This window comes from Schistocerca americana, chromosome 3 (genome assembly GCF_021461395.2).
Source record: "Schistocerca americana isolate TAMUIC-IGC-003095 chromosome 3, iqSchAmer2.1, whole genome shotgun sequence".
Taxonomy (NCBI): domain Eukaryota; kingdom Metazoa; phylum Arthropoda; class Insecta; order Orthoptera; family Acrididae; genus Schistocerca; species Schistocerca americana.
Window position 1 is genome coordinate 792,584,138 of NC_060121.1, and position 17,898 is coordinate 792,602,035.

General features: G+C 39.5%; 1 protein-coding gene across 2 annotated transcripts in view; it reads right to left on the reverse strand.

Annotated features, from left to right (window-relative positions):
• Positions 1-710: 710 nt before the first annotated feature.
• The window catches only part of LOC124605312 (nucleoprotein TPR-like), a 404,625-nt gene continuing 387,437 nt past the window's right edge, over positions 711-17,898 (reverse strand). For both annotated transcript variants that reach the window (XM_047136896.1, XM_047136895.1), the window contains exons 27-28: positions 9,239-9,358; positions 711-1,274 (exon numbers count right to left, since the gene is read on the reverse strand). In XM_047136896.1, coding sequence (XP_046992852.1) covers positions 1,261-1,274; positions 9,239-9,358 — 134 coding nt within the window. In that variant the 3' untranslated portion in view covers positions 711-1,260. The remainder of the gene's footprint in view (positions 1,275-9,238; positions 9,359-17,898) is intronic.

A 17,898-nucleotide genomic window follows, 5' to 3' on the forward strand; every position in this document is an offset into this window, starting at 1 on the left:
GATCTTTGTGATGGATGAGCTTTAAATTGCAGCCACAAGAGGTGGTAAAAATTAGGACACTTTCGGTGGTAACACAACGATCTTCCTCCAATATATTATGAATTGCAATAATGACATCATCACATGTTGCTGTAGTGGGCCTCCTTGTGCACTGTTCATCGTGCATATCTTCGTGTCGTTCCACAAACTGTACATGCCACCGTCAAAGCATATGAATGCTCAGCAGAGTTGTTCACAGACAGAGGTTAACTCCTGATGAATATTAATAGAAGATAGCTGTTTTTCCGTGAAAAACAAATGACAGACCATAGCTCACAAGTGGACACAATTTGTAGTAGAAACTCCACCCTATCTTCCACAGTACTGGCAAGATACTGTGGTATGTTTCATAAGATGTTATGTGGATTGTCAACACATATCAGTCAAACTCACCTGCCTTCACGTCACAGCATAGTTTATTTTGCAGAGGAATAAAATTGGGAAACTTACTTTTTGGTCAACCCTCGTATTTTCATTGCCTTTTTAAACTGTGAGGACATTAAAATGTTATATCACTTGTGGCTACAATAAACTGATTGAGAAAAAAAGGCAACACCAACAAAAGTAAGGAAAGACTGAAATGAATATTTGGCTACATGCATGTCCTCCTTTTCTATATCTTTGTTTATGGGAGAAAACTGCCCGCAGGTATTTCATAAAACAACGACTGATTTACACAGTTCTCAGTAAGAAACTTTATTTTACATAGATGAGATCTCGATAGTGATTTATTTTAGATACATATAAAGTTTTGATACAAAATAAATGGTATGGAATGACTGATACCAAAGAATATCTTCTGATGTACCACACACTTTCTAGTTAAAAAGAAGAGTAGCCATATACACTTTCTCTGACACACACACACACACACACACACACACACACACACACACACACACACACACGACAGATACACGAGACAGACAAATGAGCTGGCACACCAACGTGCCAATATTATTCTGTATGGTACTGGTATTGTACCTCCACACTGACAATATACATCAAAATCAAAATCTTAGGAAACACAAACACATCTAATACAATAGCCACATTTCAACTGATGTCAGATACAAGATGTTCTTTCTACAGGTCTTCTGAAGTTCTAGCAATGTTCACAAATAAAATTCTCTGTCCATATAATAAATATTTTAAGTTCATGATCAGCTAATTGCACAAAATCTTCAAAGGACGCTGTCAGGGTTACTGTGCTCTGTGGCATTAAGAACCATTACCTGAAAAAAATAAAGACAGATCAGTAAGAACTTTCAGCAGTGGCTCAGTATTTAGAGCAGCAATTACTAGTAACACACCAGAAAATGTTTACATTTTCTCAATCACATACTGTTAGTCCCACTCATAATATTTTTACACTGCTGGACTTGTCAGTGATGAACTCTATTTAAGGAGTCTGCTTTTCATAATTATTTGCAAATTGTCCCCTAAGTTATGAAAAGCTGTTATTATACCAAGACAGAAGTTATATTCATCAGACAACCTGGGGGATACAAAACACATTACATACAATTCTCAGTACAACCTACTCTCTGCTGTAGTGCTAGGAAGATGTGGAATGCAAGCGAAGGTAGTATTTAAAAGAATAGGCCAATATTAACTTAAGATAATACAGAGTTCCTATTTCAATATGTTGTTTCCATGCCTCATAGGTTCAAAATTCTAGAGTGGCCTTTATGGTAGTTATGTAATGTATTGTTACACCTCTGGAGTAGGATGGTAAATTTATCAGTTTGAAGTTCCATGTTTTACTACTGTTTTCCTTCTCTATTCTGATATTACATATTTAATACTAAAGAATTACTGTATGGTATCATAAGATTATTAATCTACATCTGAGACCTGATGTAGGATATAACAATTTACAGCAAAAATGCAATGGGATATTAATGCTCATACCTTCACAGACCATAGCTTTTTCAGTGTGATTCTGTCAATCAAAAATTCACATCCCTTTCTACATTTCCAATACTTAAATATTGATAAGACAATTTCAAGATACAAATTCCCTGTCATATTCTTTTGTTACTCATATATTAATAGTCAAGTGCACATGTATAACATCTGAGTGTGAGTATCCCAGATTCCTCATTATGTTGAAATTTCCTTTATTGTGACAGTAAGATAAAACAGATACAAAATAACAATCCCACAATGTGTGACTGCAAGTCTTATTAATAGGAAGGTAGAGTCTATCCTTGTTCTCATACAGGTGGGTGTCTCTTGGGGTCTAAGTCAGCAGTCTCCAAACTACGGCCCGCGGGCCGAAACCGGCCTGTGAGAGCCGGCAAACCGGCCCGCGAGAGCTGGCCGGGCATCCCCCATATCCGGCCCGCCAAATATTTGAGGTGGTACCTATACTGCCAACAATTGAGTTTCGAGGCCTATCGCAACCAATACACTGCCACATTGGCTCTGCTACTCGCAACAAGACTGCATATCTAAACTTATTGTTGCGCCGCTTGAAATAACAATGCGTTGACATACCCTACCTCTGTTACGTCTTGCAGCAATAGTGTTGCTAACAATGATTTTGAGATTTCGTTAACTTTGCAGGACGCTTTCATGAAGAATGTGCAGTGACATACTTTTTTGTCAGTGAAATTCGCCAGAGTAAAATATGGCAGAATTTCGGTCAGGTAAGTCCATCAATCAAAATTATGTAATTAAATAAAAATCGTAGATCATTTTAGTGCTAGCTATTCACACAACCTTAGATTTTTGCGATTTCATCTTTCCTTTAGCCTTACATTACGGTTATCGTGGAGTGCTAGGGTGCTTTAATCCCACTAGGTAGATCTTGGCCCTTATGACTTCGTGGAGGAGACAATGTGGCCCACAGACTAAAAAGTTTGGTGACCCCTAGTCCACGTGATCTGCTCTTCATTTTTAACCTTCCCCTACATACCACTCACAATCTCCATGATCTAGAAACTATTAGCTTCCAATGCTAGGTACTGCGTTCCTTTTACTTTTATGTGTTTCTATCAGCAGTAGCATATATTTTGCCTCTTAAAAGTAAGTACTTGCTAGCTATTCTGTATCAAATTTATTAATTTATTAGCTTCCTTGACTGAATTTATTTTCATTCAATTCAGATATTACTTCATCTTCCCAAAGCAAGAGGACGTAATATGGCTTAACACACTGTGACTTATGTGAAACTTTTATACTTTCAGCAGTGAGTGAAGGAAAAGCATCTCAATGATTTCCTGTTATTAGAGAAATAACCATAATGAAAACAATGAGGAGAGTAGTGTCAGATCTAGACTTAAAACCAAGATTAGATTACATTAGATTTACTTTCATTCCAATTGATCCGTAGTGAGGAGGTCCTCCAGGATGTGGACAAGTCAGAAAAACAATACATGACAAATATTTACAACTAAAACAAATAGGTTAATGTACCATTCCACAGGTCCCAAGTGGAATGATTGTCATTTTTTAATGAACACTATGTGAAAGAGTCATTTTACAAATACTAATGCACTGAATTTAAAATTAAAAAGTTTTTTTTATTTATTTATAAGGTAATAAACATGTAATACAACTACTATAATACTTATTTACAATGAACACATTATTGCATTGAAATGGTGCAGAAGTTATATATATATATAAACAAAGATGATGTAACTCACCAAACGAAAGTGTTGGTATGTTGATAGACACACAAACACACACACAAAATTCAAGCTTTCACAACCCACAGTTGCTTCATCAGGAAAGAGGGAAGGAGAGGGAAAGACAAAAGGATGTGGGTTTTAAGGGAGAGGGTAAGGAGTCATTCCAATCCCGGGAGCGGAAAGACTTACCTTAAGGGGGAAAAAAGGACAGGTATACACTCGTTTGGTGAGTTACTTCAGCTTGGTTTTTAGATATATTTTTCCCACGTGGAATGTTTCCACACACACACACACACACACACACACACACACACACACACACACAGATATATATATATATCTCCCGAAAGTGCTGGCATGTTGATAGACACCCAAACAAACACAAACATACACACAAAATTCAGTAGTTAACCTTTCCTCCAAACCTCTCTCCCAATCCGAAACCTCTGTCCTATCCAAAGGCCTCACCATCAGCCCTAATCCCAGATTCAACCAAACAGCCCTCGTCAAAGATTTACTGTCCTACACTCGTACTCTCTGCTGGAAATATCACTTTGCCATGAAGAAAAATGATCCTAATCCTACTCCTAATGATCGAACTCCCCAAGACACTATCCAAATTGAGCCCTGCCTGGAACAGTTCCGTCCTCCGTCACTGCGGGACCCACCTCCTCTTCCTCAAAATCACCCTCTCCAAACCTTCCAGGAATTTCTCACTTCCAGCCTTGCATCTCAATCCTTCTTAAAAAACCTTAATCCTACTCCCAACATCACCACTGCTGAAGACCAGGCTATCAATGATCTGAAGGCTGACCGATCCATCGTCATTCTTCTGGCAGACAAGGGTTCCACGACCGTGGTACTTGATCATTGGGAGTATGTGGCTGAGAGACTGCGTCAGCTGTCAGACAACACTACATACAAAGTTTGCCAAGGTAATCCCATTCCTGATGTCCAGGCGGAGCTTCAAGGAATCCTCAGAACCTTAGGCCCCAACAAAACCTTTCACCTGACTCCATCAACCTCCTGACCCCACAGACACCCCTCACCCCTACCTTCTACCTACTTCCTAAAATTCACAAACCCAATCATCCCGGCTGCCCCATTGTAGCTGGTTACAAAGCCCCCACAGAACGTATCTCTGCCTACGTAGATCAACACCTTCAACCCATTACATGCAGTCTCCCATCCTTCATCAAAGACACCAACCACTTTCACAAACACCAGGAATCCTTACCCAATCTGTTACCCCCAGAAACCATCCTTGTAATCATTGATGCCACTTCCTTATACACAAATATTCCGCACGTCCAGGGCCTCGCTGCGATGGAGCACTTCCTTCCACGCCGATCACCTGCCACCCTACCTAAAACCTCTTTCCTCATTACCTTAGCCAGCTTCATCCTGACTCACAACTTCTTCACTTTCGAAGGCCAGACATACCAACAATTAAAGGGAACATCCATGGGTACCAGGATGGCCCCCTCGTACGCCAACCTACTTATGGGTCACTTAGAGGAAGCCTTCTTGGTTACCAAGGCCTGCCAACCCAAAGTTTGGTACAGATTTATTGATGACATCTTCATGATCTGGACTCACAGTGAAGATGAACTCCAGAATTTCCTCTCCAACCTCAACTCCTTTGGTTCCATCAGATTCACCTGGTCCTACTCCAAATCCCGCGCCACTTTCCTTGACGTTGACCTCCATCTGTCCAATGGCCAGCTTCACACATCCGACCACATAAAACCCACCAACAAGCAACAGTACCTCCATTATGACAGCTGCCACCCATTCCACATCAAACGGTCCCTTCCCTACAGCCTAGGTCTTCGTGGCAAATGAATCTGCTCCAGTCCGGAATCCCTGAACCAGTACACCAACAACCTGAAAACAGCTCTCGCATCCTGCTACTACCCTCTTGACCTGGTACAGAAGCAAATTACCAGAGCCACTTCCTCATCCCCTCAAACCCACAACCTCCCGCAGAAGAACCCCAGAAGTGCCCCACTTGCGACAAGATACTTTCCGGGACTGGATCAGACTCTGAATGTGGCTCTCCAGCAGGGATACGACTTCCTCAAATCCTGCCCTGAAATGAGATCCATCCTTCATGAAATCCCCCCCACTCCGCCAAGAGTGTCTTTCCGCCGTCCACCTAACCTTCGTAACCTCTTGGTTAATCCCTATGAAATCCGCAAACCACCTTCCCCACCCTCTGGCTCCTACCCTTGTAACCCCCCGGTGTAAAACCTGTCCCATGCACCCTCCCACTACCACCTACTCCAGTCCTGTAACCCAGAAGGTGTACACGATCAAAGGCAGAGCCACGTGTGAAAGCACCCACGTGATTTACCAACTGACCTGCCTACACTGTGAAGCCTTCCATGTGGGAATGACCAGCAACGAACTGTCCATTCGCATGAACGGACACAAGGAGACAGTGTTTGTTGGTAATGAGGATCACCCTGTGGCTAAACAAGTCTTGGTGCACAGCCAGCACATCTTGGCACAGTGTTACACCATCCAGGCTATCTGGATACTTCCCATTGATACCAACCTGTCAGAACTCCGGAGATGGGAACTTGTCCTTCAATATATCCTCTCTTCCCGTTACCCACTAGGCCTCAACCTCCGCTAATTTCAAGTTGCCGCCGTTCATACCTCACCTGTCATTCAATAACATCTTTGCCTCTGTACTTCCACCTCGACTGACATCTCTGCCCAAACTCTTTGCCTTTACATATGTCTGCTTGTATCTGTTTATGTGTGTGTGTGCGTGTGTGTGTGTGTGTGTGTGTGTGTGTGTGTGTGTGTGTATACCTGTCCCCCCCCCCCCCCCCCCCCCCCCAAAAGGTAAGTCTTTCTGCTCCCGGGATTGGAATGACTCCTTACCCTCTACCTTAAAACCCACATCCTTTCGTCTTTCCCTCTCCTTCCCTCTTTCCTGATGAAGCAACCATGGATTGTGTGTGTTTGTGTTTGTTATTGTCTCTCTCAACGTATGAACCTTTTCGTTTGGTCAGTTACAGATTCTTTGTTTTTAGATATATTTTTCCCACGTGGAATGTTTCCCTCACACACACACACACACACACACACACACACACACACACACACACACACAAAAATCAGTTGGTTTTACTGTCCTTGTTGAGCATTTTCCCATTCATATTCTCATCATTTCACAATTAATCAATGTGTTACAGACTTTCCACAAGCTTCCGTCAGAACCAATGTTATGAAAATTTAGATCTGGAACTTATGTCACAAAACAGCATGGCCACAATTTGCCATTTTAAGTGTTCACTATCAACACTATCAATCCTGATTGTGTATCTATTGAAAGTCACTCCTTCCTAGATGTTGTGAGGCAACAACATGATGCAAATTTAAGTTGTAGAAAACGCCAATATCCAAAAACAAAATTAGAGTTCAATACGGGCAATTTGGTTATAAGACAATGTACATTTATTTGAAAGAATGATAGAATGACAGAACTAGCCATGAAGAAAGTTATTTTTGTAATTTTTCATAAATATAATTGAAATTTAAGAAGCATAAGCTTACTAACCACTTCAATGAACTCTGAAATGCTCTGGACATCCACAGACATTGACACACAGACAGTGCAAAAGCTGATATGTAAATTCTTCATGGTGAAGCATAAAACCAAGTACTGTACAAATATAGCAGAAAAATCTGATTGCTTATTGACAACAAATGCAAATGAGTTATAACAATGTCTTCACCTTGAAATGTCTCAATTCAGAATCAATTCTCTATTTATTGAAAGAAATATCTGAACATGGAAATTGTTTGAAAGCTTTGAAGGTCATAGTAGATCTTAAGACAGTGCTACATGTTCATTTATTTCAAGCAATGATCAGCAAGACTAACTTGTCAGTAAACACTGTCTAAATTTTACACAATTTTCATCAAAACGAAATTGTAATTTTAACTACATCCATAATTTAAAACTGGAGAAGTTGCTTATACATCTGCATCTAAAATCCACATGTCACCTTATGGTGTGTGGTGGAGAGCACTTTATGTATTAGTGTCACTTCCCTCTCTTCGTTCCAGCTGTGAATGGTTTGCAGGAAGACAGACTGCTGGTAAATCACGATATGAGCTCAAATATTTCCATTTTACCTTCATGGTCTTCTCGTGAGATATATGCAGGAGGAAGCAATGCATCTGTATCTACTGCATTCTGGGTCTCGTGGATGAATAGAGCACTCTGGATTTCAGAAAACCATTTTTTTCGGAAGTCATGTTGATTACTATACAGACGATTTTTGATATTCAGAAATGTCATAGTTTCTGAGCATAAAACATGTCGCAAAATTCTACAAAAGATCTGCGTCAAGAGATATAGGCTATAGCTTTGTGCTTCTGTTTGACAAATATTCCTGAACATGGGAATGACTTGCACTTTTTATTGATCTTAGGAATGCACTGCTTCTCCAGCAACCTGTGGTGCACTGCTGCTGGAAGGTGAACAAGGTCTTTCACATATTCTACATAGAATCATATTGGTATTCCATCAGGTCCTGTGGCCTTCCCTCTGTCCAGCAATTTCAGTTGGTTTTCTATGGCATCATCACTTATTTTGGTATCTGTCATTCTGATGCTTGTGCGACAGTTTAAAGGAGGAACTATAATGTGCACTTCGTCTGTGAAGCAGTTTTGGGAAAGACATTTAGTATTTCAACCTCCTATGTGTCCCTCTCCATTCCGATGCTATTACGGTCACAAAGTGCCTTGACAGATGGCTTCGATCTGTTTACTGATTTAACATAAGACCAAAAGTTTTTACTACTTTCTGTCTTTGATAGATGGAAGTTTACTTTCAAATCTGTTCAATGTTTCATATAGCCCTGTACACCAATTTTAACTTCATTCAGTTTTTGTTTGTCTGTGAGGCTTTGACTAATTTAAATTTGCCTTGATCCTCTCTCTGTTTCTGTAGCAGCTTTCTAACGTGGCTATTGAACCATGGTGGGTCTTCCCCACCCCTCAAACACTGCTCAGGACATACTTGTCTATAGTGCATTTGTACAATATTCTTGAACTTTGTACACTGATTTTCATTGTCAGTACTGGAGATGAAATTTTTATTCGCCACTCAGGAAATCTGAAGATTGTTTCTTGTCACTCTTGCTAAGAAAAAATATCTTCCTACTTTTCTTTATATTCCTACTTACAGAAGTGAAAGAAATGACTTGCATTGTAATTTCTTAAAGCAGTGAAATTTTAAGAGCTTCATTTCTTAGGTGTTTGAAACTTCAAGTGGTGTAATTCTATGCAGAGTACTTAAAACAATTTGTTCCATCAAACGTGAATACCTTGAAGGAACAATAGAAATAATGTTGAAAAATGAGAAGCAAGTGTATGAGTGTTAATCTCCCACTAAATGTTTGATCAGGATCACCTGCAATTTTATCTAATTCAATCTTATACTGTTCATTTATCGTTATAACGAAAACATAAACCAGTGACATAGCACACATGACAAGAACACGGATAATATATTACTGATGACTGACACTTACCTGAAATGTTAGGATTTCGTGGCCGGTCTTTCCTTTTAACCAATGATATGTTGCCACTGCGAAGTAAACGTTGCAAGTTCACATTGGTACTATGTTCTTCAGATTCAGCATCTTCACTGTCTGCTCAAAGATTTCAAAATATGTCACATAACATTACATTAGGTGAATGAAGAATAAACAAACCTGAGAGGCTTTATTATAATAACTAGCAAACTACTGCAGATTGAAAACCAGCAAAACAGTGTTTGTATATAAACTCAAGCACTATTGATACACATATTTAAAAGTAGAAAAAACATTACCTAGCTTGTAGAAGTGTTATTTCCTTGCCCAGAAAGGGATAGGGTAGTAAAAAGAAGACATGAAGTGGGATGCATTAGACACACACACACACACACACACACACACACACACACAGAGAGAGAGAGAGAGAGAGAGAGAGAGAGAGAAAGAGAGAAAGAGAGAGAGAGAGAGAGAGAGAGAGAGAGAGAGAGAGAGAGATGGTGGTATAAGATAGCAAACCAAGAAGTGCAATGAAAACTTCATTTGAGAACAAGCAAGAAATTAAAGATGATCAGGAAAAACCAGAGAAAGAGGTGGGGGGGATGAAGATGGAGTAAAAAGAAAGAAAGAGTAAATAATGAAATATTTTGTCCCCATATTAAATTTTGCCTCACCCCCTCTCTTCTTTTTGTACGTATTTTTGTATTTAATGATCTACTTTTATTGTTTGGCTTATTTCCCTTTCAGCTATCGTTGTAGGTCATTCAGTGACTAGCTCCTTTCATGTTGTTGTTGTTGTTGTGGTCTTTAGTCCTGAGACTGGTTTGATGCAGCTCTCCATGCTACTCTATCCTGTGCAAACTCCTTCATCTCCCAGCACTTACTGGAACCTACGTCCTTCTCAATCTGCTTAATGTATTCATCTCTTGGTCTCCCTCTATGATTTTTACCCTCCACACTGCCCTTCAATGCTAAATTTGTGATCCCTTGATGCCTCAGAACATGTCCTACGAACCGATCCCTTCTTCTAGTCAAGTTGTGCCACAAATTCCTCTTCTCCCCAATTCCATTCAATACCTCCTCATTAGTTATGTGATCTACCCATCTAATCTTCAGCATTCTTCTGTAGCACCACATTTCAAAAGCTTCTATTCTATTCTTGTCCAAACTACTTATTGTCCATGTTTCACTTCCATACATGGCTACACTCCATACAAATACTTTCAGAAACGACTTCCTGACACTTAAATCTATACTCGATGTTAACAAATTTCTCTTCCTCAGAAACGATTTCCTTGCCATTGCCAGTCTACACTTTATATCCTCTCTACTTTGACCATCATCAGTTATTTTGCTCCCCAAATAGCAAAAATCCTTTACTACTTTAAGTGTCTCATTTCCTAATCTAATTCCCTCAGCATCACCCAACTTAATTTGACTACATTCCATTATCCTCATTTTGCTTTTGTTGATGTTCATCTTATATCCTCCTTTCAAGACACTGTCCATTCCATTCAACTGCTCTTCCAAGTCCTTTGCTGTCTCTGACAGAATTACAATGTCATCGGCGAACCTCAAAGTTTTTATTTCTTCTCCATGGATTTTAATACCTACTCTGAACTTTTCTTTTGTTTCCTTTGCTGCTTGCTCAATATACAGATTGAATAACATCGGGGGGAGGCTACAACCCTCTCTCACTCCCTTCCCAACCGCTGCTTCCCTTTCATGTCCCTCGACTCTTACAACTGCCATCTGGTTTCTGTACAAATTGTAAATAGCCTTTCGCTCCCTGTATTTTACCCCTGCCACCTTTAGAATTTGAAAGAGAGTATTCCAGTCAACATTGTCAAAAGCTTTCTCTAAGTCTACAAATGCTAGAAACGTAGGCTTGCCTTTCCTTAATCTTTCTTCTAAGATAAGTCTCAAGGTCAGTATTGCCTCACATGTTCCAATATTTCTACGGAATCCAAACTGATCTTCCCCGAGGTCGGCTTCTACCAGTTTTTCCATTCGTCTGTAAAGAATTCACGTTAGTATTTTGCAGCTGTGGCTTATTAAACTGATTGTTCAGTAATTTTCACATCTGTCAACACCTGCTTTCTTTGGGATTGGAATTATTATATTCTTCTTCAAGTCTGAGGGTATTTCGGCTGTCTCATACATCTTGCTCACCATACGGTAGAGTTTTGTCAGGACTGGCTCTCCCAAGGCCGTCAGTAGTTCTACTGGAATGTTGTCTAGTCCCGGGGCCTTGTTTCGACTTAGGTCTTTCAGTGCTCTGTCAAACTCTTCACGCAGTGTTGTATCTCCCATTTTGTCTTCATCTACATTCTCTTCCATTTCCAGAATATTGTCCTCAAGTATCTCGCCCTTGTATAGACTCTCTATATACTCATTCCACCTTTCTGCTTTCCCTTCTTTGCTTAGAATTGGGTTTCCATCTGAGCTCTTGATATTCATACAAGTGGTTCTCTTTTCTCCAAAGGTCTCTTTAATTTTCCTGCAGGCAGTATCTATCTTACCCCTAGTGACATAAGCCTCTACATCCTTACATTTGTCCTATAGCCATCCCTGCTTAGCCATTTTGCACTTCCTGTCGATCTCATTTTTGAGACGTTTGTATTCTCATTTTTGAGACGTTTGTATTCCTTTTTGCCTGCTTCATTTACTGCATTTTTATATTTTCTCCTTTCAAATTTCTTCTGTTACCCAAGGATTTCTACTAGCCCTCGTCTTTTTACCTAGTTGATCCTCTGCTGCCTTCACTACTTCATCCCTCAGAGCTACCCATTCTTCTTCTACTGTATTTCTTCCCCCCATTTGTGACAATTGTTCCCTTATGCTCTCCCTGAAACTCTGTACAACCTCTGGTTTAATCAGTTTGTCCAGGTCCCATCTCCTTAAATTCCCACCTTTTTGCAGTTTCTTTAGTTTTAATCTACAGCTCATAACCAATAGATTGTGGTCAGAGTCCACATCTGCCCCTGGAAATGTCTTACAATTTAATACCTGGTTCCTAAATCTCTGTCTTACCATTATATAATCTATGTGATATCTTCTAGTATTTCCAGGATTCTTCCATGTGTACAACCTTCTTTTATGATTCTTGAACCAAGTGTTAGCTATGATTAAGTTATGCTCTGTGCAAAATTCTACCAGACGGCTTCCTCCTTCATTTCTTTCCCCCAATCCATATTCACCTACTATGTTTCCTTCTCTCCCTTTTCCTACTCTCTAATTCCAGTCACCCATGACTATTAAATTTTCGTCTCCCTTCACTACCTGAATAATTTCTTTTATCTCATCATACATTTCATCAATTTCTTCATCATCTGCAGAGCTAATTGGCATATAAACTTGTACTATAGTAGTAGGTGTGGGCTTCGTGCACATCTTGGCCGCAATAATGCGTTCACTATGCTGTTTGTAGTACCTTACCCGCACTCCTATTTTTTTTATTCATTATTAAAGCTACTCCTGCATTACCCCTATTTGATTTCATATAATTATTTATTACGTACAAAATCTTTCCACCGTTCCACATGTTTCTCCCTCACCATGTGACCTTCAACAGAGTAAATCACTTCCCCTTTTTTCACTAACTCATCATATTCCTTAACTCTACCTTACAATACCTACATTCCTGCAAACATGCTCTCACTACAGTCATGCAACAGTCCCGTATATCTTTCTTCCAAAACTGGACATTTTTTGTGCTTCTTCTAAAGGCCTTTTCTCAAAAATTTCTGGTCTGTGGCTGTAACCCATCTTCCCACCAACTGTTCCTTAAATACCAAACTGATCAATTCTTAGACCTTACTCACCTTGTCCTTGACCAGTACACTGTCTCTGCCAACCATCATTTCCACCTGCTGTCTCTGTGAAAACCATGATTAGCTTGTCTTCGACATACTCTCAGGTCTTGCTAATCTGCTGGACGTGTAACCATGGTTAACAAATTCCCTAGTCTCATCTTTTCTTATTTTCCCCTTATCTTTTCTTATTTTCCCTCATCTTTCCTTCATTAGGAGTGTTTCATTATTTATCCCCCCCCCCCTCTCTCCACCTCCTTTTCTGGTTTCCTCCTAGTTTTTAATTGCATTATTCATTTACTTCTTGTTTCCCGTCCTTGTAACCCCTCCTTATTTCTTGCCCAGTTCTTTAATTTTCTAGACTCAGAGCTGGACACACAGAGTATTCCTGAAACACAACTATCTCTGATGCCTTCCCCTTCATCTCTGTCTTCCCTTCTTGAATTCATCTCAAAAGTGCAGTAATTTCACCTCCGGAAGGTAAAAAAATTCTCCTTTCAATACAATTAATGCAGAAAATTTATTTTAATAACGCCACCAAAAATAAAGCTGCTTAGTAGGAAAATGAAATTATTTTGGCTAATATACAACTAATAACACACCAGTCTGTCAAATAAGTGTTGGATTACAATTACAGGCTGTTTCCCCAGGTGCACACTTGGAAATGCATAGTTACACAGCACCTATATCCTAAACAAACAAACAAATGCTTAAAGTACATTTGGTCAAAAGACTCAAGCTTCGTGAACACCATGTTTTCTCACATTAATAGAAGATTCACTTCCTCCATATTTATTCCTTTAAATTTTAGTGGTATCAGTCCACAGGGTTTAAAGAAGTGAAACCAAGTCTCAAACTGTCAAACAAACTGAATGTTATCTTCTTTTCTTTTGAGTATTCTCTAGCTTAAATCAAACACTTGCATACAAATGGTGCACAATAATTTTATTAATATAAGCTTTAAAATGATACTATATTTACGCACTGAAATGAAAATGAAAAATAATACTAAGTAAATGACAAGGCTGTCAATGTCTCCACCATTACCAAAGGACCTCAATGCATTATGCAAATCAACAGGCTGCAAATACACTAAAGGCATACAATAAAACTCAGTTTTAATATCAAACTGAAGACAAGATCATTAGGGATGGTGAATACTGAAAATATCCTCTCTAGCTTGCATCAATGAGTTGGTGTTTTCCCTTCACAGCTCCATTACACCACTACACATCACTGAACAGTACTCACGTCCATTACTAAACCCTGCAGATACTGTACAAATGTCTTCAGATGTGAATGTGTGTTATTTATTCTGCTAAAAGAAAATCTGTTGTTGCATGCTGATTGACTGCACATCAGATTCACTCATTTTGGAAAAATATTACAATAAAGTCACCAGCTAATTATGGAAGCAAATGACTTCTCAGCAGAATAAGTAAAATTTAAATTGTGCACTTCTTCCATTCATTTAACTCTCAGAAAACCAAATGAAAAATTAAATTGCAATGATTTCTAATCACCTGGTCCTAAAAACGCAAAGTGATTTTCAGACATCTGTCCCTGTATGTGTAATACACAAAAATCCATTTGCTTCAATTGTGCAGCACTGGATATCCACCAACTACAATTAATTATGAACTGGAGATTAAATCTGAAGAACTTGCAGAAATATAGGCAGTTAAAAGAACTGAACTTGGATGAATTAAAAGAACCAGAGGTTGTCGATAGCTGCAAAGGGAGCATAAGGCAACGACTGACTGAAACAACAGAAAGGAGTACAACAGAAGATGAACGGGTATCTTTGCGAGATGAAATAGTGAAGGATGCAAAGAATGTCAAACACTCAAATAACACATGGGGTACTGAATTTAACTGATGAAAGAAGCAAATATAAAATGTAGTAGGCAAAAGGGAAAACACATGCCAAACAAATGAGGTTGACAGAAAGTACAAAACAGCAAAGCAGAAAAAATTACGGGAGAAATTCAAAGTTTCAGAAACCAGTGTAATTATGGTAAAGATAGATGCCACCTATAAGAAAATTAAAAAGACTTTCAGAGAAAAGAGCAGTATTTGTATGAATACTAAGAGCTCAGATGGCTAACCAATACGAAGCAAAGAAGGGAAGGAATATAATGTGTGGAAAAGAAATCCATCGAAAAACTTTCAGAGGTGTTAGTATGGAGTAAAACAAGTAATGTCCAGTAAACATGGGCTCTAAGTGCATACCTTACAAGCTATGAGCACTTGTTCATCTTCACTACTGTGAAAAACACTTCTTCTTCTACTGAACAAGTGCTCACAGCTCTTAAGGTATACATTTCAGAGCCCATTTCTACTAGAAATTTTTTTTCTTGTTTTGGTCCATACTACCATCTGTGAAAGTTTGTGGGTGAAGTTATGGTTCACCCTACGTATAAGGGATACAATAAAAATTAAGACATTATTATTGACATAGAAGAGGAATCAGATGAAGATGAGGTAAGACAGATATAATACTACCAGAGGAATTTGGCAAAACACTGAAAGACATAAGCTGAAACAAAGCACATTGTGTAGACAACATTCCCTCAGAGTTACTGATGTCTTTGGGAGATCATTCCATGACATAACTATTTCAACTGGTATGCAAGATGCACCATGTAAAGCAGATGAAATACCCTCAGACTTTTGCACGTACTATGAATATGGCAATCTGGCTGAAATGGACCCATCACAATAAAAACATTTAACAACTATAGCAGCACCCTGGACTTTAATACATACATTACTGATTGCTTTAATGGATCCATACTTGAAACGCACATTCTTAAGATGACACTCGTCCTGAGCCCACAGCAACAGATTAATTGTAGATGATGCATGTTGCATAAAACAATATATTCACCTGTATTCTCTGGACTAGTATTCACATATGGTATCTTGTGTGCTAATCTTATGCTAGGATGTTTTGCAGCTAGTGGGTAATAGACCACTATAGAAACTGGACAAGTTAATGAAACACTCTTAAGTCCTATAAACAAGTGCTTGACTACTAATGACTATACAACCATATGCTGATATGCCAAAGCATTATCACCACTACCATGCCACCTGGTAGCATTGCAGCATATGATACAATAAGAAAAATATGTAAGTGAAGCAGGAATGGATGGGGAATCAATTTAGTGATGATACCGGCCAAAAAAGAGGAAATCCACTGACACAAGCAACTTGAACAAAGGGCAATATAAAGATGGCAAGGAAAGTTCTGGCAGCCTTTAAATAATTTAGGAGTAAAGCAAACAACTCACCAAACACAGACATAGTCACACTGTTCTGGCTGAACACACAACAGCTGTTTGGCAGGTAGACTGGGCTGAACAGTCGTGTTGGGGGTGTGGGTGGGAGTGAGGGGCAGAGGAAGGAGAATGATGGAAGGTGGGGAGGGAGGTTCAGAGAAGGATGGTTTACCCAGGAAGACAACACATGTGTCTAGAAATCTACTCTGTAGGAATTAGCATGGTTTTTGAAAAAGACGATCGTGTGAAACCCAGCTCACGCTATTTGTCCACGAGACTCAGAGGGCCATAGACACAAGTTCCCAGGTACATGCCATGTTTCTTCACTTCTGCAGGGTGTTCGATACAGTTCCCCACAGTCGTTTAATGAACGAAGTAAGAGCATATGGACTACCAGACAAATTGTGTGATTGGATTGAAGATTTGCTAGATAACAGAATGCTGTATGTCATTCTCAATGGAGAGAAGTCTTCCGAAGTAAGAGTGATTTCAGGTGTGGTGCAGGGAAGTGTTGTAGGACCGTTGCTATTCACAATATATATAAATGACCTTGTGGATAACATCAGAAGTTCACTGAGGCTTTTTGCGGATGATGCTGTAGTATATCAAGAGGTTGCAACAATGGAAAATTGTACTGAAATGAAGGAGGACCTGCAACGAATTGACACATGGTGCAGGGAATGGCAATTGAATCTCAATGCAGACAAGTGTAATGTGCTGCGAATACATAGAAAGAAAGATCCTTTAACATTTAGCTACAATATAGCAGGTCAGCAGCTGGAAGTAGTTAATTCCATAAATTATCTGGGAGTAGGCATTAAGAGTGATTTAAAATGGAATGACCATATAAAATTAATCGTCGGTAAAGCAGATGCCAGACTGAGATTCATTGGAAGAATCCTAAGGAAATGCAATCCAAAAACAAAGGAAGTAGGTTACAGTACACTTGTTCGCCATCTGCCTGAATACTGCTCACTGGTGTGAGATCCGTACCAGATAGGGTTGATAAAAGAGATAGAGAAGAACCAACAGAGAGCAGCGTGCTTCGTTACAGGATCATTTAGTAATCGCGAAAGCGTTACGGACATGATAAACACCAGTGGAAGACTCTGCAAGAGAGGCACTCAGTAGCTCGGTACGGGCTTTTGTTGACGCTTCAAGAACATACATTCACCAAGCAGTCAAGCAGTATATTGCTCCCTCCTGCGTATATCTTGCGAAGAGACCATGAGAATAAAATCAGAGAGATTAGAGCCCATACAGAGGCATACCGACAATCTAACTTTCCATGAGCAATACGAGACTGGAATAGAAGGGAGAACCGATAGAGGTACTCAAAGTACCCTCCGCTACACACCGTCAGGTGGCTTGCAGAGTATGGATGTAGATGTAGATGTCTGATATGAAAGCAAGAGAAAGACGATGGCTGGGAGGATTGGATTGACGGGGTAGTGCGCAACAGTTTGAGGGGAGGCTGAACGGTACAGGGTGTGGTGCAGAGTGTTAGTGGAAACTGAGGTCAGGACTATGGTAAAAAAGGATTTGTTGTAAGGATAACTCC